Source organism: Tachyglossus aculeatus, chromosome 10 (assembly GCF_015852505.1).
Source record: "Tachyglossus aculeatus isolate mTacAcu1 chromosome 10, mTacAcu1.pri, whole genome shotgun sequence".
In the NCBI taxonomy this organism is placed as follows: Eukaryota; Metazoa; Chordata; class Mammalia; order Monotremata; family Tachyglossidae; genus Tachyglossus; species Tachyglossus aculeatus.
Window position 1 is genome coordinate 43234396 of NC_052075.1, and position 25777 is coordinate 43260172.

Sequence of the window (25777 nt, forward strand, 5' to 3'; positions counted from 1 at the left end):
ACGCTCTTTCCACTAAGCCACGCTGCTTCTCTTAAGATGCAACTGCAGACAGGAGAAAGGGGCTCAGACCCCTGACAAAAGTGGGGCCAGCACAGTGATGGGGTGGGAGGTGTGTGTGTTTTTGTGTGTGTGTATATGTGTGTATATATCCTGGCTGAGCTCAGCAGCAAGCAAAGGGGTTGGGTTACCTGGTGGCTAGCCGGAAGAGGTCATCCACAGTGTCAGGGTGATTCTGGAGGCCGTTCTGCTGCTCTAGGAGCTGAAAGGTGGGGATGCATAGTGCCTACAAGAAGGACAGAGGAGCGATTTTATTTCAATGGTCACTGGCCTTCCTCCAAATGTCTGGAGGCAGATGGAGGGGAAAAGAATGGGGTTCAGAGAAACGGTGCAGGCTGCAGCAGCACTCGGGGTGGTCTCTGCCACCTGAGCACTCATGTCCAGGACTTATGGCTCAAAAGGGGAGGGAAGACGGCTTTGGGCTGAGGACCCCAGGAAAGGGGGTGGTAATTTAACCCTTTCAATCGGCCACCTGCCAGTTACTGCAGAGACCAAATCAAGAGGACGTGGCTCCAGGGCCACCTTTTCCACCGTGCTTACTGCCCACGCTGAGCGTCTCCCTGGATCTTAAATAGCTTCCCCAAATGCTAAGTCGATTTAATAGTAGAGCATAAGGAGTTCATAGCTGGACTGTCTGGGGTTTGAAACTTTTTGAGTGCCAGGCAGCAAGTCCAAACATAAGAACACCTCTGGAGAGGTTGCATGTCACGCAGAGCACCTGCTAAACTCATTAAAAAAACACCCACTGCCATCCCCTTATCCATAACCTGCAAGCTGAGAGGAAGTTTTTACTAACTGGAAAAAATGAACTTTACCGCAGTGCAAAGCCTTTAGCAGTCAACCCTGCCACAGGAGGGAAATACCACTCAAAAGGCAAGAGGTTTGAGCCAAGATTGGACGGTGCGCGCACACGCACACACACACACACGCACCTATGCTATCACCTAGTCAAGGCTGAGGAAATGGCTTTCCTCCCACAGAGAGACTTACCTGCAGCATGTCTAGTAGCCCCTGCCGACAACCCTCTTCCATCCCGTACTCATCCACCAGGATGCTGCCGAGGTACAGGAAACAGGAGTGCTGATGCACCTGGTATACGCTCACCATCTGCCAAGCGGAAGCAGCACCATGAGGTCATTCAGAGGCAGCCGTCTGGCTCCCCAAAGAGCAGCCACTGTGCCGGACGGGTCCCTTCCTTCCCAGGGGCTCGCCCGGCCTTGGGAGGGCCAGGGCAGCCCTCCAGTTTCTCCAGGAACCAACAATTGAAATACTGTGGTGGCTCAGCGTGACTCCCTCCCAAGGTGGGGTGCAGCCGGGTAAGTTGATTCTGTGACCCTGTGAAAATTATTCTCAGTCCTCTCAATTGACCAAGTTAACCAAGCATGTTATGTGAAGTTAGGAAAATGATATGCCCTGCTATTTGCTGGTCACGAGCTTCAACTGGGAGTGACAAGCAATGAGGGTCTTGGTGCAAATTCCTCCCGTCACAGTCCATCCACGGCTCTGCCGTGAACGTCAGCTGGGTTTGGAAATGGTGCAATTATCCACCAGCAGCCAAACGATACCAACCGAGGCGTGAGACTCGGGTCCGGAACGTACCGGGGAGCAGGAATCAGGCTGGAGCTCAGTGAGGCCACAAGGCAAGTATTTAAGTGAAAATGACTAGCAATGTGAACTGCTGTTTTTGATTTTCTTCCCCACTGTGAAAATGACTCCGTGAATACATACTTCCAAATGAAATCCTAGGGGGCGGGGGGTGGACATCAGTAAATGGGAAGGTAACACTTATGGTCTTCTAATTTAAAAAAGAAAAAAAAAGAAAAAGACATCCACTGGACACAGATTTGAGGAACTCAGGTGGGCTTACAGACTGAAGGTCACAGAGTTTAACTGATGAGCAATTCCAATAGAGACCCCTAATGATTTCGAGATGAATGGCCCAGAAATCAGCCAGCTCAAGATTTCCAGTCGCCCCAGCGCTGCTCTTCTCTGAGTGGGATGGACCTGCCCCCACCGTAGCCCGACTCCCCTGCCCAAATGCCCACTTGTTCATGCGCCCGCGACGGGCCCTGGAGAGTCTCGGGGCGAGGAGCTTACCTGGGTGACCAGGGGCTGAAGCAGGGCAGCGGAGCCTTTGCCCACGCAGCGAACAGCAAAGCGCAAGCACCGGCAGCAGCGCTCCACGATGCGGTTATCTGCCCGGTGCTTGTTCAGGGTCTCTGACAGAACAGGCCAGATCTGAGCCAAAAAGGGGAAAACACAGGAGGAAAGATAAAGAGGCAGGAACAGACCGGCCTTGACTTTAAAGAAGTATGGAATGGCTTTTGCTGCCAGGAACAGATTGGATTTTACTTCTATTGTACTCTCCCAAGTAAGCAGCACCGTGCTCTGCACAGGGTTGGCTCCCTCTAAACACTACTGATTGACGGGTGGTTGGGGGTTCTGGGGAGAAGACATCATCCACCACTGAAGAAATGCCCAGTAACAGTAAAGCAGTAGCAATGTTTTAAGAACTGAAAGGTCCCGGCTTCAGTGAAGAACTAGCTCTGCAGAAGCAGTTAGCGTTCTTTAATAGGAAGAGTTGCTGTCGGATGGTGCAAAGGTCTTGAACGCAGTGGGGATTTTAAAGGAAAGGAGTCTTTAACCCCGTTAGTTGACTCAACAGCGTTTCGGAAACTGGGGATTTACAGAATGTCTTTCTTCAGATAATCCCAAAGTCCTTCTCCCAGGCTGCTTTAGAGAGCCTCTCCACCCGCCGTGAAACAGTGGATATGTAAATTACTACTGGAGCGTGAAAGAGGTCACGCATCACTGGTCAGTGGTACAACTGGAATCAGAATCCGGTTCTCCAGACACGCTATCTTCTCAGAGCCTCCTAAGGCCCTCTCAGAGCCTTAGGGCAGACGGCAGGCCGCTGCTGGGAAGTCTGGGGAGCCGTCAAAAAGCGGCAGTTGACCCAAGGTCTGAGGTAAAATGGAAACAACTTTCTTTTTTCACCTCCCCAGATGCTGCCGTTCTCTGGGGTGGGCTGGAGTGTGGGGGCTGGGGATGAGAGGCCTAAATGTAACTGGGGTGGGGGGAGACACACGAGATTCATGAGGGGGAGGTTGGGAAGGTATTTCAGGTGAAACCATGAGAACGCAGGGATACCATTTCTAACGCAACACTAAAAGCGTCTGAAGCAGAGGGCTAATCTAGGCCTACTCCCATCCCTTCACTCTTGACTCTTCAGGGAGACTCCACCCAGTCTGCTTTCTGGTCAAAGCTGAGGTAGAGGTGACTTTATGAGCGGCTGGTACCTCTGGTCTCCAAATCTCAGTAGCAAGGGGCTTCCTTTCCAGGAAGCGGAGTGGTGGGGGTGCCGGGGGAACGGGGAATCGGGCTCCCACGCGCTACCCAAATCCCAGCAAGTGGAGGAAGAGTAGGAGGGAGGCAGGCTCTGGGGCCAAGGGCACCTCTGAGCCCTGGGGCACCCATCGGCACTTACTTCCTGTATGACTTTTTGGCACGGATGAGTCTGTCCATTTTCTACGATGGGGTTGGTGTGTCTGGGGAAGAAACAAATGCCCCGAAGCAATGAAGGCCAAGCAGTTTCTCAGATGAAGCAACCCACCACGCCCCCTGCCCACTCGCTGAAGGATGAATACCAGGCCCCCGGCCCGGCGGCACAGCCACTCTGCAGCCAGACACTCAGTCAGGCTGCTCGCCCCCAGCCTCCTGGGGGCCGGACCTGAGGGCGCCTGTCTTTCTGAAGTTGGATCAGTCACTCTTACCCTCTCCAAATCTTCCCTCCCAGTGTCTGCAAACCCACACACATCCCTTCGACGGTGACCGACTCATCCCCAAGGAGGCTTCCCAGCAGCTCGGGGAACAGTGGGGTTTTGCAATCATTTCTTTCTTTTTCCTCCCCTTTTGCCCTCAACGTGTAGCCACGAGTCAGATATATTAAACTGGGCCTCTGAGTCTTCCCTGAGAAAACAAATGCAGCTTCGCTCCCGTCCCAGAAAGGACGAGAGCTTCGGGGCCTCCAGTCCGGGGAGGCTGTTTCTCCCAACCAGTAACAGTTAGGCAGACAGAGCGTGCCCACCTCTGGCCAGCTCCAACCCCCTTTCCTGACCACTGCGCTCTCTAGCCCCTTCCCCATTCTCCAGTCCCCCGTCTTTAGCCATGTTTTCCCAAACCCAACTCCACACATTAACTTTATCCTCAAGCCACAAATTCCTGGATTTTTCTTTACTTGGCTCGAAACGAGGGTTGCCTTCAACAAACCCTCAGAAGTTGGCACAGAGTGAGGTGGGGGTGGCCCAAGGTGGGTGGAGGGGAAAGGGAGGGAGGAAGCTCTCTAGTCCTCCTCCTAAGTGAACAGGATGAGAGTGGGCTACCATTTGCAGACCAAGGTTCGCGAATGCAGGACAATTCTCCACCCTGCTGGTCCAGCACCTTTGCCTGTGTACTCTGCAGGTCCCCTTCTCCGCTCTCATCCTTCACCGTTTGGGGTTTAGAAGGCCCTCCTGAGGAATCATTCCCAGGGAAGAGCTGCCCTTTAATCCACTCTCCCTCAGTTGCCTTTTTAACTCATCAGGCCCCCTCTTGCTCTTGGATGAGGACTTGATCGAGAAAAACCACCTCAGGATCCTTTATTGCTTTCCACCCAGGAGAGACCAAGGGCTCAATTACTCTTTTACAAGGGGACATGGACAATGCCATAACAGCAATGATGTCTTAGCTTTTGCACTGTGCCTTTCATCTCGGGCTCTCAGAGCTCTTTTCAGACCTCATCCTCCCTGTTCTCCAGAGGAAAGGCCAAAGGCTGGGCAGGGAAGGTGACTTGCATGGAGTCACCTGAATCGAAGGCCAGACAGGTCTGGGAAGGGAAGAGAAGAAGTCCACCTGGATCCCAGGGCCTCCACCCAAGGAGAAATCCCAGGACCTCACCAAGGTGAAGCCGGCTCCATGGCCGTCCTCGACTGCTCTCAGCCAAGAGACTCTTCAGCCTCTTTCCTTCTTACCTAAATATGACTGCAAGGCGATCTAAAAACACAGTGGGGTCCGAGGATATGCCATTGCTGGGCTCCTGAGACAGTAGCTGAGGACAGACAGAAGTCAATGTTCAGAGAGAGCATTCACACATGCATGTAAATTCTTCGTTCTGAGCCACTAGCAACCACCATCTCCAGGAAGCATTAACACAGGTCTCTTCCATGGCACCTGGCAGATAATTTATCCCCACATCCAAACCCAGGTGGGAAAATAAGAGGAGCGGTTTCGGGAACCAAGAAGGGACTTTCATGACAATCTGACTTTTGCTGACCTCCCTGCCTCCTGTCTCTCCCCACTCCAATCCATACTTCACTCTGCTCCTTGGATGACCTACCAACAAAAACGTTCAGTACATGTCTCCCCACTCTTCAAGGGCCTCCGATAACTACCCAGCCACATCCGTCAAACAGAAACTCCTTAGCACAGGCATTAAAGCAGTCAATCAGCTCATCCCCAGCCTGTTTACTTATGCGTCTATCTTGTCTATCTCACTGCTGACCCCTTTCCCACATCCTCCTCCTAGCCTGGAACTCCCCGCTTCACATAGGCCATATTCAGTCATTCATTCGATCATATTTATTGAGCGCTCACTGTGTGCAAAGCACCGTACTAAGCGCTCAGGAGAATACAATATAACAGCAAACAGACACATTCCTGCCCACAATGAGCTCATAGTCTAGAAGGGCTCACACTCTACAGGGTACACCACCAGAGGGTATACTGCTTTACCACCACTCTCTCCACCTACAATCACGGTCACATCTTCTCCATGAAGGCTTTCCTGATTAAGCCCTCTTTTCCCCGGCTTACGCTACCTTCTGTGTCATCTATGCACTTGGATCTGTGACATTTGGATCTGTGCTCCCTTTTAGACTGTGAGCCCACTGTTGGGTAGGGACTGTCTCTATATGTTGCCAACTTGTACTTCCCAAGCACTTAGTACAGTGCTCTACACACAGTAAGCGCTCAATAAATACGATTGATGATTTGGACATTTGCTATTCACCCCACCCCTAACCCCACAGCACTCATGCCCATCTTTAAATTATTCATTATAAATTATGTTATTTACTTACATTAATGCCTGTCTCTCCCTCTGGACTGAAAGCTCATTATGGTCAGGGAATGTGACTGGTAATTTTCTTGTACTGTATTCTTCCAAGTGCTTAGAAGAGCGTGCTGCACATACAGCAAGCACTCAATAAATATCACTGATCTACTGATTATTATTGATTGAAATCAAAATGCTGGACTGGAGGCTCTGGGCAGTGGCTCACTTACTGCCATAGTGGAAAAGAGTGGAGTAGAAGCCAGGAACCCCAATCCCCGCGTCCCATGCCCCAACCATTAAGTAGCAAAGAGGCCAGCTGGGGGTGGGGGCAGGGCTGAAGATGCCAGTCTTCTGGCCCGGGCTCACCTTTTTCAACGCCATGACCTGAACAGCACACAGTTCACTGAGGCATTCGGCAATTTTCTCCAAGGGTAACCTGGCGAGGACCAGCGCCGTCCCTGGAAAGCAAAGGGGAAGAAGCACATGGATGGAGAGGGGGCAGAGTCGGGGGGCACTCGATACCCAGAACTCCATAGACCACCCTACTTAGCAACAACTGACGGGGCGGGAGGAGGAGGAGGAGGTGGAGGAGGAGGTGGAGGAAGGTGAGGCTTACCTGGTGGGACTGTTTGTGTCCTTTCCCCAAACGGTCATGATCCCGAGTTTTGACCATCCCTTCTTTTCTTATTTTTCCTTTCATGTTTACCCGGGACTTGGTATTGACAGTCAGAGATGCCAACTCCATGGGGGCGATGGGGGCCGCTGCCCCCACGGGTTTCCAGCTGTGGGGGTGAAGCCATGGTGTTCACCCCCACAGCTTGGGGAGGGGAGGGAAGGGGGAAGGGGGGGCCCCTGGAGTTGGACTAAAATCACAGGCAGGGCAGAGGACAGAACTCTGAATGGAGTTCTGGATCCCTGCCCAGCCTGCTAACTGCATCACTGCACTGTCCCCTATGCTCAAGGGTGGAGCAATAGGGAGAACAAACCAAAGCTGGGAACTGACAGATTTCTGCAGCTTCCATAATCCCTTTCCAGACTGAAACAAATGCGCCTTCCACCTCACTGGAAAAGCTGGGCTAAGTCACATGAATACACCAGAATGCAAGGCCAGAAATGCTGCACAGATCCCTCTGCTGGCATCCACCCCCCCCAAAATAAGGCACACACACACACACACACACACACACACACACACACACACACACACACACACACACACACACACACACACACACACACACACACACACACACACACACACACACACACACACACACACACACACACACACACACACCACACACCCCCTTTACCCCACCCCCGGCTTTGGATTGCTGGTCAGAAAGACCCACTTACAGTCTCTTTGGCCAAGCGAAAAAAAAAAAAAAACCCTGGAACTAGAGGGCATCCCACCCCAGTGCCAACGCCAACACCGGCACAATACCCCCAGGGCAAAAGAGATGTGCCCGGAGGTGGTCAGCTACATGTCGGCTGCTCAGTAACCCACTACGCATATCAGTAGATACGTACCTTTCAGCAGCCCCACTGCAGCCTCTGGGGAGAGCATGAAGGAATCGAGGGAACGAGCAATCTCCAGCAGTCCATTAAAGTGCTGAGCCATGTGGTCCCGGCAGACCGAGCAGATGTTGTGGATGGCTTTGGCAGCGGCGGAGGCCAGGGGCTTCTCACAAAGGCCTTTCATCAGATAGCCCAGCACAGGGTCTAAGAGCAGAAGATATATGAGAAACGGCAGATTTCAAATTGGTAAAGGGAGTTCTGGCTTGCTCGTTCCAACTTCTTACGGTTTGCTCGCTTACAACGCAAGCATGAGACTGGGGAAAGTGGGAGTAGAAATGGCTAGTTTGGGCTCCACCGGGAAGGTGGGCGTGACAGAGCACATTTCAATGATGTGCATTTAGCTTTAATTCTATTTGTTCTGATGACTTGACACCTGTCCACATGTTTTGCTTTGTTGTATGTCTCCCCCTTCTAGACTGCGAGCCCGTTGTTGGGTAGGGACCAGCTCTACATGTTGCCAACTTGTACTTCCCAAGCGCTTAGTACAGGGCTCTGCACACAGTAAGCGCTCAGTAAATACGATTGAATGAATGAATGAACAGGCCGGAGTTGGAGTTACTCTGGGAGCTTCAAACTCTGGGCTTGGCCATTTCTCACTTTATAGCAGTAAAGGGCTCTTGGAGACATAGTTGATCTTTTTAGCTCTTTGGGACTTGGACCAAATTACGACCCCAAGAAGATGGGAAAGGGACAACTGCAAACTGAATGGGGGGAAAGAAAGAAAATCCCTGCAGTCCTGACTAGTTCAAGATGGTTAGTTCCTTCCCCACTGCTTCTCCCAAATGAGCCCTGCCAAACATCTCTTGCCTCCTTTTTCACAAGGAGCGAAAAGTCACTGCTTTTTGGCCATTGGATATGATTTCTCTAGGTCACAACTACACCTACACCCTTCAGCCGGAGGATGACTTCAATGCTGGGGGAAAAAACTCCCTTTGTTCCCCACAGGCTGAATGGGGCCTGCGAATTATAGTTTGGGAGAGTCAGACGGGGTGGGCACAAAGCCAAGCCCAGTTGGGACTGGGCTGGCCTCCATCACCTACTGGTACCCCGTGGGACAGATCTTCAGGCCAGGGGGCTGGGTGACGGTGGGGGGGGAGAGGTCACGGTGCCACTTGTGGGACTCCCTCCCCCCCCACCCCATTTACTGCGTGCTTACTGTGTGTAAGGCGCTGAACTAAGCACTTGGGAGAGCACAGTACAACAGAGTTGGTAGACACGCTCCCTGCCCACAAGGAACTCACAATCTAGAAGAGGAAATAGACATTAAAATAAATGAACCCCCAAACCGTCTAATAATAATAATAATAATTGTGGTAGTTGTTAAGCGCTTACTATGTGCCAGACACTGTACTAAGCGCTGGGGTGGATACTTGCCAATTGGGTTGGACGCAGTCCCTGTCCTACAGGGGGCCCACAGTCTCAAACGTTATTTTACAGATGAGGGAACGGAGGCCCAGAGAAGTAAAATGACTTACCCAGGTCACACAGCAGACAAGTGGCAGAGCCAGGATTTGAACCCATGACCTTCCGACTCCCAGGCCAGTGCCACGATGCGCCCTGCTGCTTCTCTAGAATAACTATGCATCCCAGAGAAGCAGTGGAGCCTAGTGGAAAGGTCACAAGCTTGCACTCACCGAGGAATTGGGGGTTTCGGTCAACCACTTCGCTCATCTCTCCCACCAGCTCGATGCTGGTGTATCGGACGGCCGTGTGCACCGTCTCTGGGAGGCGGACAACTCCTTCCAAGACCTCCACCAGAGTTGGGTTGTTCTCCCTGGGGAAACAAAGGGAAGTGCTCATGACTCTGCGTCCTGCTCAAGCGCCGGGCCGCCGGCACCCAAGTCATTTTTAAGGAACCCCTTGGCTCGCCCATTGCTCAACCCTTGGAAACACCCATCACTCACAGCTTTTCCCATACGCCCTCCAAAATAGAAGGGTCAGAATGCAAGGTGCCTGAAAGCCACACCACTCTCTCACACAGAAATGCTGCCGAATGCCATCCGAGGGGCTGGATTTTACTGAGGGGGAGACTTTTCTCAAGTGACGGTTCAGCGCTGCCACAGTGCGGGTTTTCACCACATGACTGGCCGGAACTGGTTGTTGGGGAATGAGGGAATTTTTGCGCCTGACAACGCCAGCTGCTTCAGATGCGATGTGTGGTAGTGTTGCTCTAATGGGCAACGATTATGGCATGAGTTGTCAAGTGGGGTATTTGAAGAGCATGATCTGCACATTATAGGGGAGCTGGATGTACCCATATAGTTCTTTTATAGTAGCATGTCCCTGATGAGGGACATCCCGCCTCGTGTTAGGTTCTGGGAAGACAAGAGCTGTAGGTGGAACAGCCTGATTTCCTGGGGACATCCAGGGGAGGTGTTCTACAGGAGGCTCCCCGTGATAATTAATCTAACTAGATGACGACCAGCTGTCCTATTCCCGCTCTTCCACGAATGCTGACTCTGCAGCAGTTCTCTGGTTCCGGGAACTGAAAAGCTATCGAAGAGAAGCAGCGTGGCTCAGTGGAAAGAGCACTGGCTTTGGAGTCAGAGATCAAAGGTTCAAATCCCGGCTCTGCCACTTGTCAGCTGTGTGACTTTGGGAAAGTCAATTCACTTCTCTGTGCCTCAGTGACCTCATCTGTAAAATGGGGATTAAGACTGTGAGCCCCCCGTGGGACAACCTGGTCGCCTTGTAATCTCCCCAGAGCTTAGAACAGTGCTTTGCACATAGTAAGCATTTAATAAATGCCATTATTATTACTGTTTTCAAATGTCCCCTTTTCCATCCTGGATTAGACCAAGAGAGCCCCCTGTTGACTACAACAACGGGAATGCAATCCTTGGAATTTATAAAGCTAAAAGTTGGGGCCACTCCTCGGAAGATAAACGTTGGAATGACACCGTGGCCTGGGACAGTCTTGGCAGGAAACTAAATTCACAGTTCACTCTGTGACTTTGGAAGCCCCAGGTGCTGTCCATCCCCTTTCCTTGAAACCAGCACTAGACAGGCAGCAGAAGCTGTTTATAAGGTATTTTACTATGGAGATGTGCTATGTGGAAGGCAAAGAGATGTTACAATTCTTTTGGGAAAGACTGCTTGGAAGAGATGCCCCAGATGTAGGCGATGACACTCTGAGCAGCGTGGCTCAGTAGAAAGAGCAAGGGCTTTGGAGTCGGAGGTCATGGGTACGAACCCCAGCTCCGCCACTTGTCAGCTTTGTGACTTTGGGAAAGTCCCTTCACTTCTCTGTGCCTCAGTTACCTCATCTGGAAAATGGGGATTAAGACTGTGAGACCCCGTGGGACAACCTGATCATCCTGTAACCTCCCCAGAGCTTAGAACAGTGCTTTGCACATAGTAAGTGCTTAATAAATCTCATTATTAAATACAAAGTTGCAGGTTCCATGGGCCAAGTCCTGGCAATCAACTGAGACCAAGAAGCCCAGACTGAGCCCCATTTTTCCTCTCCTCCGCCCCATCCCCCCATCCTACCTCCTTCCCCTCCCCACAGCACCTGTATATATGCTTGTACAGATTTATTACTCTATTTATTTTACTTGTACATATTTAATATTCTGTTTTGTTAATGATGTGCATCTAGCTTTAATTCTATTTGTTCTGTTGCCTTGACACCTGTCCATGTTTTGTTTTGTTGTCTGTCTTCCCCTTCTAGACTGTGAACCCGTTGTTGGGTAGGGACTGTCTCTATATGTTGCCAACTTGTACTTCCCAAGCACTTAGTCCAGTGCTCTGCACACAGTAAGCGCTCAATAAATACGATTGAATGAATGAAGTATCTCCAATTACCTATAACTCAAGGCCGCCAGGAGGAGGAGGGAGGGAGTCCTAGCAACAACTGCAAATTCAGAATGACTGGTTAGGAGATGGATGCAGCATTCAAATCTCCTGGGAGGTGGGGGGACTTAGGTTGGGGGTGGGGAGTGTCAACAAGGGTTTGGGTGGTTGGCCCAAAGGGTTCACAATTGCCTGTGCCCTCAGGCTGACCCTGCCCATACCTAATCCCACATCACATCCAACTTTCCCACAAACTCTCTGGGTGAGTGATCAGATCATAAAACAGAACAGAGAACCCCCTGGACCCTGGAATTCTTTTTACTATCCTTCTCTCCCTCCAGAAAGCCACATGCAGTGAAATAAAATCAGAATTTGGTGCTATTAGCTTAGCACAAACGTCTATTTGCCCTGGATGGGTGGGCACGGCTCTCTCGGCACAACACTCTGTAGGAGGTAGAAATACTAATGATATAGCTGCTCAGGCGGCCATCCAGGGCACAGTAGAGGAGAAGGAAAGAAGATGATGGAGGACACAGGCATCACTGTGCACGCTTAGGATTACTAACCAGCAGAGAGATTCTCCAGGCTTCCCAAGGACTCTAATGGTAGAGCAAATTAGCCCGATGCCCCTCTCTTGACACTGATGTCCCTGCAAAAGGGATTTGGTACTCACGGGTCAACGCTCTTGGCTATGGAGGCCATGATAAAGAGAACCGCTTCTGTCACTTCCCAGGGAGGGTTGCCTTCTTTCAGAGTGGAGTACAACTAAGAAAGACAAAGGAGACCGATCAATTCTACAAGTTCAAGGAAATCCAACCCATTTAGTTTTGTTCCCAAGCCTGCTGACAGAGCTGGGAGGGGAATGCTATTTTCAGCTCTTATTCCGTTCTAATCAAGAGGCCAGAACTATTTCTCTAAAATACCATGAGAACATTCTTATGACGAGGCGATAGATGTTCCCTCATTTAGTCTCACCCACCTCTTTGGAGGCGGAACAGTTTTATGGGGCCACGAGAACCCACCAGGTAATCCCCAGCTCTACTAATCTTAAAACAAGACACTAGACTGGGATGTTATGAAAGATGAGAACAAAGGAAAAAAAACAGGAGCTGCATCTCAGTCATTCAGTTGGGAGCCAAGGACATTCCCAAGGGCACAGAAGGAAGCTTCATTATAACCAAGATGCAGCTGAGCTCCAATAAGAAGAGACTGAAACAGTCTCCCGCCTTGGGCACGAGAACAACTAGTCAGAGCAGCTGGCTGGGTGACCCAAGCTGCCTAGGTGCCACCTGACCCGGCGCTCTGCAGAGCCTTCTTTGCAATTCCCTCCACTATGGTGGCCTGGGCGTGGGTGTGGAAGAGGGGAGAGCCGGGGCACGCCAGGCACCACCATTTCATCGACAAAAATACAACCTGGTGACGGGCAGGCACGCAGAGACCAAAGAGGGCCTGGGTACAGCCGGGCCTGGGTCAAAACACAACAGCCGCTCACCCCTGTATGGCAAGAAGGGCCGGCAGGGAGGAAGGGGAAGTGAATGCCAACCGTGCCCTAGGGAAGTTGCAAGGGGGACAGACGCAATTGCCTAAGCGGTAACGGTTGCCCCATTTCACCTGGCCAGATGCCAGCTCCTCTGAAAAAGCCCTGCATCTTGTAGAACTACAGATAGGTTGAGCTTCAGCTCAAAAACACTGCCCCAACAGAGGCGTGCCTGATGGCGGGAGAGGGGCTGCAGAACCAGGGCCCTGAATGGATCCAAATTCCAGGTCCTGATCCAATCCAGTCCTCATAGGGGATAAAAGTTTCAGTCCCACCCAACTTTAAGCCTGGCCTGATCCAGCCCACCCAAGCTTAGGACCCATGGACTGACCCAAGCCAGTGAGGATTCGGTGCTCTCACCCAGCCCTCAGTGGTTGGAGTGATAAAGTTATTTCAAACCAGGCAGGTTCCCTTCGGCTTGGGCAACCTTCTGGGGACGAGGGAGACACACAAACACACATAACTGGCTGGAGAGAAGGGGCTCACCTGTGCAAAACACTCCATAGAACCAACCAAGAAAATCAAGTCCTTCACCAGGTCAGACACCCTCATCCGGAACTCCCCAAAGTCGTCAGTCTCCTCAGGGACGCCCTCCTGAAATTTCAAAGCAATAAGAAGATATTAAACCTGGACTGGCCGGTTCCCCAGCCCTGCAGAATCAGAAACTCGGTGGGGGGCTGAGCACATAGGTGCCATCAGGAGCCCAGTCCCATCCAGCAGGAGACCAGAAAAGCCCTAATGCTATGGGTCTTTTCGTCAGACTAGCTGTTTCCTAAAAATTTCCTTCTTAAATCCCCGTCGTTTACTCAAGGTCTTTCAATAACAATCACCTTTCTTGACTATCAACTAACAGGGAAGTCAATGTGCCTGATTTTTAAAACACAAACTTCCCTACGAGGGCAGGTGTGTCTCCCTGTAAAATTCACAGAATCAGGAGTTGGGAGGTAGGGGGGTAGGGGTGGACAGGGGAAATAGGTCATCAGTACAGATTTATGCCTTTAATTACAAAATATATTTGGGCCTTTCACTGAAGTGGAGGGCAAGGACAGTTTCCATAAACATTCAGATCTAGGGAAGAAAATCAGAACTGGGATCCCTAATTCATACTGGGAGGACTGACAAACCAACCCAAACCAATCCCCAAAACTGCGGAAGCAGCAGAAGGAACAAGGAACCCAAAGCGGGGAGAATAACGGCTGGATGGCAGAACAACTCTCCCAGGTTCCATTAGTTTCCCATCCTTTGTCGCCACCCTAGAATCCCAACCTCTTGGGGAACGGCTGTTGTACCGTGCTTTCCCAAATGCTTAGGATAGTGCTTGGCACATAATAGGAGTTCAATAATTACAACTGATTGGACAAGGAGAGAAAGGAAAGCTAGTGGAAACTTACGTGATCGGGATCCAGCTGGCAGTGTCTGGCCAGGGCGTGGAGCAGCCTTTGGATATAGGCTTTGAAGATGCTGTGGATAACTGCGTCATCTGTTTTGTACAGATGCTCTCCCAGGCGGTACCAGAAGTTAAAGGAGATTTCCACCACCTGTTGAGTGAAGAAATGGAGGGTTAATAGGACCCCACAAATTTTACAGGCAGCGGATACTACGGGAGGGTGCTGGACCACTCAACGGGGGTCCAGAGGACAGGTGCCGCTAAGGTACGGGCACTAAATATAAGCCAACCCATTGGCCCGATTTCCATTTGAAGCCAAGCTGAAAGCAAGGGTTTGGTGCAGGCAGTTCCATCTCACATTCTGCAGTGAGGCCAGGGAGACCCCCACAGTGGGGAAGAGGAAGGAAGAGGAAGAGCTGCCCCCTTGGAAGCAGCAGTTTCCAAGGGTCAGTTCCTTGTGCAGAAACAAAAGAAAATAATAGTAATAATAATAAAACAGGTTCCTCGCAGCAGCCTGTCCCTCTCTCTGTGATGGACTGAGGCTTCAGAGAATAACAAGGACTCATTTCTTTCTTTCTTTTTTTCTTGGTGGGAGGGCTGGGGGAAGGGGAGCAATGAAATGAAGAAATAGTCCTAGAACTGAGAAGCAGCTTGTTTAGGGCCCCAAGTATGGTAATGTCAGGGTTAGGTAATCAATGGAATCACAAATCCTTTGTTTCTCGGACTCTACGATGCGCTACCTCCCAAGGAGACAGATAGACAGACAGACATACCCCCCCACACACAAAGCGGCATTTTTATAGGATAAGAGACAACAATGAAACTCTGTACTGACACAAGGACAGCAGAGCAGGTTCAGAATGGGGGGGAGGGGGGAAGAGATAATCCATCTCCTTTGCTATAGCCCTTGGTCACCCCTAAAGCAGACACTTAAGTGCTGTCATGGCTACGGTTCCCTCGATAGCAGCACGTATGCCTTCAGTGAAAAAAGTACAAGACTAAAGCAAAGCTGTGGGAAGGAAACATTGGGATGCAGGCAAGGGAGTTCGAAGGATACCTTCGCGACCTTCCCTCCAGTCCTACCTCATACTGAGGATGGCCCGCACAGATAAGGAGCAGCTCCAGAGTCCGCAGGTCCCCGAGCCCCTGGCCTGGCGTGCAAACGATTCTTTCAAGAAATGTTTCACACAGTTCAGTGAAAACCCGGCAGTAATTCAGGACCCTGGGGGAGAAAAGGGAAACTCAATCACACGGCTCAAATGGATAGATTTAGAAATCGCTCAGTGGCATTCAACCTGCCAGCACCGCTTCTCTGCCCCGAGCCAACGCAATCGAAGACAAAACTCCCCCTTCACACCCAGACCATCCATCCGTAGCAGACAGGCCAGGGCTCAAACCATGTAACGAACCGAAACAATCAATCGCATTTATTGAGTGTTTACTGTATGCCAAGCACTGCGCTATGCATTGGGAGAGAACAATATAATGGAGTTTGATAGACATGTTCCCTGCCCACAAGGAGCTTACAGTCTATAGCCCCTTCAGCAGCTTCCTAATCACCCACAGCCTGTTTGCAATGCTGCAGCCCATTCTCTGTTACAACTGGCCCCAAGAGGCCAGTTTGGTTTACTTTTGGTGCAGAAAAATGGGCTTAGAAAAAGCTTGATCCAAAATCTTGATTATTACCCTAAACGTAACTGGCAAAATCTACCCTAAAACAAGACTTTCGTCTCAGGGTGCATTCTCTTCTCTAGCTGCCCACAGACCAGCAATTCACTGGACTCCCTACTGAGTTTTATCATGTTCACAAATCCTCGGTGACGCTTCACCCCAGGCCTATGTCCACCTTGAAGAAGGGCGATCTGGTCTGGCCTATCAAACAATGGGTGGGTCTCCCAGCACCCCCCCAAAGGCCACCTACAACCCAATCTTCAACTAACTGCTCTGGCCTGAACACTCTCGCCTCTCATATTCGACAGACAATTCATCTTCCCCACTTTAAAGCTTTACTGAAGGCACATCTCCAAGGTCTTCCCTGACTAAGCCCTCTTTTCTTTTTCTTCAACTCCCTTCTGCGTACCCCAACGTGCTCCCTTTATTCATTCCCCCTCCCAGATCCACAACACCTATGCACACATCTGTAATTTGTTGATTTATAGTAATGTCTGTCTCTCTCTCTAGACTGTAAGATCACTGTGGGCAGAGAATGTGTCTGTTATACCATGATTATTGTAGTCTCCCAAGCGCTCTGCGCACCGTAAGAGCTTAATAAGTACAACTGACTGGCTGACTGACGGAACTGTTTGCTGAAAAGTACTGGGAGGTGGATAACCCAGAGATCCTCTGCCTCCATCTTTGGCAACAAGGATTTACATACATTAAGAAAGAAAATTCAAGCTGTCACCGTAGCGCACGATCCTCAGTACGACCTTGACCAGACACAGAACAACTCTGACCTCCCACAGCCACTTCAGCCACTTACTTGTCTAGGTCTTCCCGAGCCACGGCCATGTGGTAGGCGGCTTCCAAGGTCAGGACGCCCTGAAAGAGCTGCAAGGCCAAGGGCAGATTGGTCTCCACATTCTCAATTGCATAAAGCGCCGAGCAGACACAGTCCGAAGCCGCCTCGTGCAGGTTGGACGACGTCTTGTCCTGTTGCTGGAGGGCAACATGGGATTAGAGGGAAGGGGAGATCCAGTCATTTCGATGCTGATCAAAATATGCACCAATAATAGAGACCTGGGTGCATGAAGACCTGGGCAGAGTTCAGAGGCTCACGAATACATGGACAGTGTCAAAATCTTTCAGGATCTCTCGGCCTGGGGCTTTGTCAAATTCTCCCCCAACTCGGATCTGTCAAGCAAACTGCTTGGGCTGCAAACCCTTTCCTGTGTCTGAGTAAACACCTCAGGGCTGGTTTACTCAGCAACACACAGAGTGAAAAATAGACCAAATGAAATCCAAGGCCTCAGGTGGTAAATGTTCATTTCAGAACTGGACCTTAAACAGCATCAGGAGGCCAAAGATGACCAAGAAGGTGTGGGGGGGGGGGAGGGGAGATACATGTGTTCAGCAAGACCCAGAGACCCAAATGACAATTCTAAATGAAGATAACATTGCTCATTTCTATTAGTCACCCAGCATTCCCCTGCAAGTTCCCTACTTGTGCAATTTCCTAGTAGGCAAACAAGTTCAATAAAAGCCTCGAGGACTTTAAATTTAATTGTTTGGACAAGGAAGAACAAAGATTTGTGCAGAAATTCTCTGGGTTTTGCTTGCGAAATGGGAAATGTGGCACATTGTGATGGCTCTGCTTTTAGGAAAACAGAATGGCCGAAGTGGACTGTTTTCCTATGTTCCATCCCTCAACGTGCCAAAACGGTCCATTTCCCACGGTCCCCAAGGTGTCCGGTGCCATACTGGCTTTCCTTGCCACTGAAATAGGCCACGGAACACGGACGGTTCATTGCCACTCCAGGCCTAATTAAAAAAAAACCCACCAAAAATACATCTAGTTATACACAGCAACAGAGGAAAAAGCCTCAAGAAGAGTGGGCGCCCCATAGAGAAAAATCTGCCCAGAATGGGTAATGGACAGAACCAGTAGTTAAGTACCCCAGTGACTCTGCAGTTCAATCTGGAGCAATAGTGAACGCTTGAATGCTCATTTCCTCTTCTTCCACTCCCTTTTGCGTTGCCCTGGCACTTGCATTTGTACCCTTCATTCACCCCACCTTCAGCCCCACAGCACTTCTGTACATATCTGGTCCGTCTCCCTCTCTAGGCTGTAAGCTGCTTAGGGGCATGGAATATGTCTACCAATTCGGTTACACTGCACTCTCCCAAGTGCTTAGTACCGGTACTCTGCACACAGAGTACCTTCTGATTGATTGATTGAGCTAACTCTGCACCCTGACAGGATTCTCTAGCACCTCCAATTCAAAACAAGAGATCAGCCCTCTCACCCGCCTCCCTTCTCCTTGAATCAACAGGACCCTGCTTGAGACAGCCCTGCTGGCTTTCGTGCTAAGCAATGGGGAGAGGAGGAGGCAGTGTGCAAAGCAAGCAGCCAGAAGGACCACTTCCCAGTCAAACTGAGGAAAAAAGGGCCTCTGGGTTTTTTTAATTAAAACCGGCCATCTGGCTAAGATAGATGAGTCGTTCAGAGGCATCCTACACTACAAATCACTTTAACTCAGTCCTTCCCCATCTCCTTGAAAGTCTATCAAGGGCTGGCCCACAGGTCTATTTGACAAGATGTGGCTCATCCAGGGACTGTTTGCTCTATGTTCCACCCAGGGCCAGTGAACCACTGACATTCAAATGCTCAGTTCTACAGTACTCTGAGGACTACGTCTGTCTTCAAATAGTCATTTCTCCCAACTCGCTACGGTCAGAATCACAATCCCTGGCTTACAGAAAATATGGAGGCGCTGAACAAGGTGATGAGTGGCCCAGAATCAACAGGACCCGGGGCAAAACAATCACTGGGACGCCTCACTGGAGCCCTAATCCACAGCCTTGTCTCCTGGGCCACGGTGCGTAGCCAAGCCTTCATCGTCAACAAACAGCGGCACACTAATAGCCTGGTTTTGTTTTACCAAGAAATGTGCCAGCTAACAACAGAATGTCGCTCAAATACACCTCCCATTTTTGAACTCCACAGCAGCATTGATCATAGATGGTGTCAATAAAATTGCACACCCCAACCAAGCTCCGCTTGGAAAGAGCCCCTGGGTCCTCCGCTTCTTTGGTCTGCTCAATTTCCCTGTTCCTGTGACTGCTCCTTTATAAGTGCTGAAAGCCAGTTTGTTCCATCATGGGACAGAAAAAGCAAATGAGGATAAGTTTGAAGGAGATGGTGCTAGGGGCTATTTTCTCCAACACCAACAAAGAAAACAATTCTTGCGTAAACAGCAACCCCACTGATGTTACCTCACCCTAGACTACTTAGCAAAACCTTCTCATTACTCGAAAGGCTACTCGATAGGCTACTCGAAAGGCCTTTCGAGATGAGCCTGATATGGGCAAAGTCCTAATACTCCTGATCCCCATATCTAAGCCAAGCAGAAAGTGTTCCCCTACCTTAGCTGTTGCTATCGGCTATGAGTGAAAATCCCAAAATCCCAATTTGGAAGCAATGTAAGGAAATGGTATCTTCGGTTTCCAAAATTAATACTGATGAATTATAATCATTAATTACTACTAAGCCCTGGGGTATATTCAAGGTAACGATGTTGGACACCAGAACCTGCCCCACCTAGGGCTCACAGTCTAAGGCAGAAGGGAAAAGAAGTACTGATGCCCCATTTTACAGATGAGGAAACTGAGGCACAGAGGAGTGAAGTGACTTGCCCACAGTCACCCAGTAAGGAAGTGGCAGAGCTGGGACTAGAACTGGGGTCTTCACTGTTTCTACTAGACTATGCTGGTCACTGAGCTGAATTCTGAAGCTTTTGCTGTTTTCCTGAAGGCCATTTATGGAATCTGTGAATATTCAGGGGAAAGCACAAGTGAATACTCACCAAAACCTCAAAGAGCAGGGCTAGTAACTTATTGTTAGCCATGAAGTTACTGTCCAGGACACCCAAGTTAAACCAACTCCCCAGGCAGCGAAAGGCCTTCATAAGCATCTTCTCATCTGTTCCTGCTTTCTCCACACAGGTCATCTGGGAGGGATGCAGAAAAAAAAAAATTAGATCTTCGAATGATATACTAATATTCACATTTAATCAACTTAATCAATTTCCCACACTAACGCCACACCTAGGGGGTGGGCTTGGAAGCCGTTTTGCAAAAAGAAAATCCGAATACATAAATTTGCTTTCACTCCTGTCTCACGCATTCATAGCACTAGACATGTTCTAGGTTGATACTTGCCAAGCAGAGATAAAATGTTAAGGGAATCTGAGGCCTGAAATTCAGAATCTTTCTGAGAAAGGCTTTGAAAGATAAGTGTCCACCTCAGACAGTCAGATAACCTAGTTAGAACACATTCTAGGCTGCTGCAAAGAAAAGTTTGATTTCATTTCTTACACCAAAGCTCAGTAACTTATTACAATCAATCAATAATATTTCAGCAAATTAGGTGAAGTACTTAATGCACAGGAATAAAGTTCAGTTACATGGAAAAATGTTCCTTCAAAACAAAAATGAAATGCAGTAGCATCAAAGGGCAGGGTAGGATATTCGGGATACAAAACAAACCACACAAACACAAGATGGGTAAGACTGATGAAGCCCCAAAACAGCAGAAAGAAACCGCTGGCTGAATATGAGTCAGGAATGTAATGGCTGAATTAAAAAGAAGAAAATGGCAAATACACCAGGGTTCATTCATTCATTCAGTTGTATTTATTGAGCGCTTACTGTGTGCAGAGCACTGTACTAAGCGCTTGGGAAGTACAAGTTGGCAACATATAGAGCCAGTCCCTACCCAACAACGGGCTCACAGTCTAGAAGAAGGGTTGAATGGGATGCCAATGGAGGAACTACCCCTAAAAAACCCTTAAGCAAAATGGTCTAGTTTTGAAAAAGGCTGCTATTCTTCTCAAGGAGTGCACACACAGACACACTTACTCCTACTTCCCAGTTTTAAAAAGTAGAGTGCAACTGAGTTCTCACATGAAGTTTTCCTTAACAAGGATTCTGTTAGTAACGCAACACCTGCCTTAAAGGAAAATTTGTGCTTATTGCCTTTCAAATTGCAAGCACTAGCTAAAACCAGCTGCTCGCCTTCTCCAGGGTGTCTTTGAAATGGAAGGAATCCTGCTCAGCAAGCCACTGGCACGGAGTTCCAAGAGAAGGAGCAGCTTTGAATTTCTCCTTGGATAGGTTAAATTAGCAACGAATTGATTTCTCAGCCCAACTTTATTAAAAAAGCTACTGGGCCCAAAGTGGTTTGGTTCACCTTAAGGCAAATGACCAGCTGGATAGCAGGAGGGTTAAAATGAAGCTCTGTGGTAAGCTTTACCAACAACAAGGACAAGAGACAGACAGAAGATCACTTAGACTGCAGCAGGGAATGAACACAAGGGAAAAATTCAGGAATTGCTTTGATCCAAAAGCCCCTTTACCCTCCCCCTCTGCCATCCCTCCTTCCCTTCCCCCCTTCTCCCCTCCACCAGATCTGAGTCTGAAATTTGGCCAGCAATAAAGGCCAAGAAACACACAGCATATGGGGACGTTGGGGAGTTCCTGCTCCGGTTTAAACTAGAGAGCCCCTAGACTATTGGGTCCAATACCCGGGAGCCTTTCTACTAGATCAATCAGCATCAGAACGCTCTCACACAAACCTTAAGGGGCCCAACTTAGAAGGAAACATTTATTTAAAAAACTGCTAAAATGAAGGGCATTGGGAAAAACAGAAAAGTCAATCCAATGAGGGGACAAGGTCTGCTTGGATGCAATGGGATGGAAAAATTAGGCTCAAAAACAAGATAATATATTTAGATTGCACTACTATCCAAGGAATTGGGCCCCCAAAATGGACTGTGGAAGCCCCATTATCTGGGCTAATTAAAAGACTGGGCGAGAGTTTGGCAGAAACAATCCTCCAGTGGCCAGAGGGCTGAAGTCTCAATGCTTATGACTCCTTGGCTTGAAGATGATGGGAAAAGAAATCCTGAAATCCACTGCAAAGGAACAGTGCGAGAGCTCTAGGAGGGAGATGAGCTAGAGAGGTTCATAAGGAGAGAGATGAGAGGCAGCTATGGGGACAAGAATAAATGACGAGCGGTTAAAGAGTCCTTTGCGACATGATATTAGAATTAAATAGAGCTTTACATTGGCAATTTTGGGGTAATTTCCATCTCCAGGTTCTGCAACATTAACAAACTACTTGCCAGGATTACAGACTTATTATGCACAGCAAGGGGTACATTATTCCTTATCCTGGATGGCCCATTCAAATGAGGAACATGAAACAGTAAAAATTAATGAGAACTTTCCTCAGAGATAATTTGTAAGGTGCAGAATTTCATTACTGTGTCAAATCCAAGATCATTTTAGTCACTCCTGGGTAGTCAATTCAAATAAAGTTTTATGAAATGGAAATAGGGAAAGCAGCTCTCTCCCAGCCCAAAAGGATCACTTTGCCAAAGTAGCTCTTTCATTTGGAACAACTCTTGACTGTCCTCTTACCCCCGACCCTAAAGTGGACAGCTGGAGGGTGGGAGGCCAGAGATTCAAACCCACGGACCTCTTTCCTTGCCACAGAACTAAGCAGTTTGCAGACATATTCTAATCAACGTTCACTAAGTCATCAGTTAAGAGAGAGAACGATACGGACACTGAGGACTTGGAGAAGACACCATTATGTATATTCCAATGCCCACGGGATGCACGGCACTGGATAAGCGGAAAAATTTGGGGTGTAGCACATCCTGGAATACAACATATTCCCGAGACTATCTCCTTCCTGACTGGAAATAAACCTGGGCAATTTAGGGACTCATATAAATGCTTTATCATCATCAACAACTTAATTTTATTACCTACCAGGACGGTTCTGGCACAGTCAAGTGGCCCCGAACCACAGTGTATCTTTCAAATGAGACTTTGGGACCCACTAGAATAATAATAATAATAATAATAATAATAATAATAATAATAATAATGGTATTTATTAAGTGCTTACTATGTGCCAAGCACTGTTCTAAGCGCTGAAGTTAAGAATAATAATAATAATAATAGCATTTATTAAGCACTTATTATGTGCAAAGCACTGTTCTAAGCACTGGGGTAGATACAAGGTCTGTCCCACGTGGGGCTCACAGTCTTCATCCCCATTTTACAAATGAGGGAACTGAGGCTCAGAGAAGTTAATAATAATTCTAATAATAATAATAATAATAATAACAATAACAATAATAACACTAGAAGGTATTCGGGGGGGGGGGGGGGTCCTTAGGTCCAAGTAGCAGCGGTAGCTCAAGTTGTATATATTCAGCCCCTCTCCTCTGTGCAACGAGTTGCACTGAAAAGGAATTACTACAGTCCAATGAGGGCAACAACAAGAGGTTATTCAGGTAAGGCTTTCATGTGGAAAGTGTTTAATTCCCACCTTTGTATTCATTTCCAGCATTTATTACAGTGCTCTGCACACAGTAAGTGCTTAATAAACCCTATTACTGCTATCAATCAATCACACTTATTGAGTGCTTACTGTGTACAGAGCACTGCACTAAGCACTTGGGAGAGTACAATATAACTGAGTTGGTGGGCGCATTCCCTGCCCACAATGAGCTTACTGTCAAGAGGGATCTTTCTACAACTACTACCATTGCCACCACTGTAGACATGTTCTCTGCCCACAATGAGCTTACAGGCAAGAGGGAGCTTTCTACAACTACCACCACGACTACTACTGGGTGGAGGAGGGGTGTGATTTGGCAAAGAGAGAATAGGAAGTGCACTCAAGAAGAGGGAGGGTGGTGTGAGAGTAGAGTAGTAATAACAGTATATATAAAGAACCTATTTGCAAAGCGCTGCATGACATGCTAGGGAAGAGCACTGGGCTGGGAGTCAGAGGTCTTGGTTTCTAATCCTGACACAATCACTTGTCTGCTGTGTGACCTTGGGCATGTCACTGAACTTCTCTGTGTCCCAATCTCCTCAACTGTAAAATGGGGATTAAATACCAGTTATCCCTCCTAAGTAAACTGTGAGTCCTACGTGGGAGAGGGACTGTGTCCAACAGGATTAATTAATTAATTAACCAGTGCTTAGAACGGCGCTTGACACATAGTAGTTGGGTAGGGACCGTCTCTATATGTTGCCAACTTGTTCTTCCCAAGTGCTTAGTACAGTGCTCTGCACACAGTAAGCACTCAATAAATACGACTGAATGAATGAAGAAACGTAAGTGCTTAACAAATACCATTAAAAAAAACCACTTGGGTGAAAAGTAGATATAGTCCAATGATGCCAAAATATTGAAGTGGTAGTTTTTGGTAGCAGCAATTTCACAAAATGGCTTCAGTCCATCACAAAACTACTTCCCAACACATAATACGTTGTTCAAACCAAGCCAGTTCTGTGGAAAATCTATTTCTGTGTTCAAAAACAGCTTCCCCGTACATTAGGTCAAAATAATATTAGTTCTGTGGATTTTTGTTCTGCATTCCATGTTATTTTCTCATCTCTGAGCTGAGCAGACTGCTAATCATCCCTTTTCCATTGACTCTAAGGATCCTTAGGACATCTCCGTTGTGGTTCACACTCATTACCTCAAGCCTGGTCACTTTCATTTGCCGGCCCCCAAGAAGCCACTAGGACTGTGGGGGGTGGGGAGGGGGAGAGAGAAATTCTCTTCAAATGTGCAGCACGGCAACTTATTAGGCCAACTCCTCAACATGGCCAACAGAAAACTGACTCCCAACCTTGATTCAATCAATGGTATTTGTTGACCCCTACTGAGTGCGGAGCACTGTACTAAGTATGCTCAGGAGAGTACAATACAATACAACAGAGTTGGTAGGCACAGTCGCTACCTCCAAGGAGTCTTGCCACTTTCTTCAAAACTATTTGTCACGGGATAAATTCCTCAGAGGGAGAGTTCCTTAAGCTACTTACCAGCAGAGAGACTACTGTGCTGGAGTAATAGGCCAGGTCTTCAATGATCTCTGTGCGTCTATTAGCTCCAATGCGTAAGGATCGACTATGCACTTCCTCAGGCAAGACTGTGAGGATCTCGAGCAGAAAAGGTAGTGATGTCACATCATTGCTGTATCTGGAAAAGAGGAAGGGAAAATAAGCCACGGGACAGAACAAGAGGTACAAAAACCACATTTTTTTAAAAAGCAAAAAACAAACAAAAAAATATACCTCACAAACCAAGGGGACTTTTGAATGCATTACTGACACCTACCCATGAAGGTGTGAAAAGGATATGGGCTAATTTGCTGGGGCTCAAAACAAACTTTTTCCAAATGAACAGCAAAATGGTAGTGTACCTGGGGCTTCATAGAACAAACAAAAAAAACCAGATCTCAAATGGTCATACTTGGGTGCTAAACTTAAGGAGCCAAACTGCTTTATTCTGCTTAAAAAGCCTGCAAAGTAACTGGTTCTGATTTTCCAGAAAGAATATTAGCCCTCTGACCTCTTCCAAGGAAGCAAAGTCATCTTAGTGAAACAGCAAAAGGTTTCAGAATTGCTCATGTGCCATTTAGTGATCAATAAAATGAGCAAGGGAACAGTTGGGCAGTTGTTTATTTCTGCCTTTCATAGAAATAAGGAGCTATGCGTCTTCAGTTTTGCCGCAAGTGATTTGGTCAGTTTTCCCAGCTGAGGCACAGTGAATAGGGGTACGCCTACTGGAAAGAACACA

The 25777-nt window shown here is 48.4% G+C and overlaps 1 protein-coding gene across 2 annotated transcripts in view; it reads right to left on the reverse strand.

Annotated features, from left to right (window-relative positions):
- Positions 1-25777, reverse strand: part of TNPO3 (transportin 3) — a 72533-nt gene that overhangs the window by 9891 nt on the left and 36865 nt on the right. The window contains exons 4-18 of one of the 2 annotated variants that reach the window (XM_038752493.1): positions 25021-25177; positions 19971-20114; positions 16928-17103; positions 15529-15667; positions 14450-14596; positions 13545-13652; positions 12195-12286; positions 9361-9500; positions 7679-7870; positions 6515-6606; positions 5067-5143; positions 3545-3605; positions 2155-2295; positions 1048-1164; positions 189-283 (exon numbers count right to left, since the gene is read on the reverse strand). In XM_038752493.1, coding sequence (XP_038608421.1) covers positions 189-283; positions 1048-1164; positions 2155-2295; positions 3545-3605; positions 5067-5143; positions 6515-6606; positions 7679-7870; positions 9361-9500; positions 12195-12286; positions 13545-13652; positions 14450-14596; positions 15529-15667; positions 16928-17103; positions 19971-20114; positions 25021-25177 — 1878 coding nt within the window. Of the gene's footprint in view, positions 1-188; positions 284-1047; positions 1165-2154; positions 2302-3544; positions 3606-5066; positions 5144-6514; positions 6607-7678; positions 7871-9360; positions 9501-12194; positions 12287-13544; positions 13653-14449; positions 14597-15528; positions 15668-16927; positions 17104-19970; positions 20115-25020; positions 25178-25777 lie in introns of both variants that reach the window. The other variant, XM_038752492.1, reaches the window with a different exon arrangement.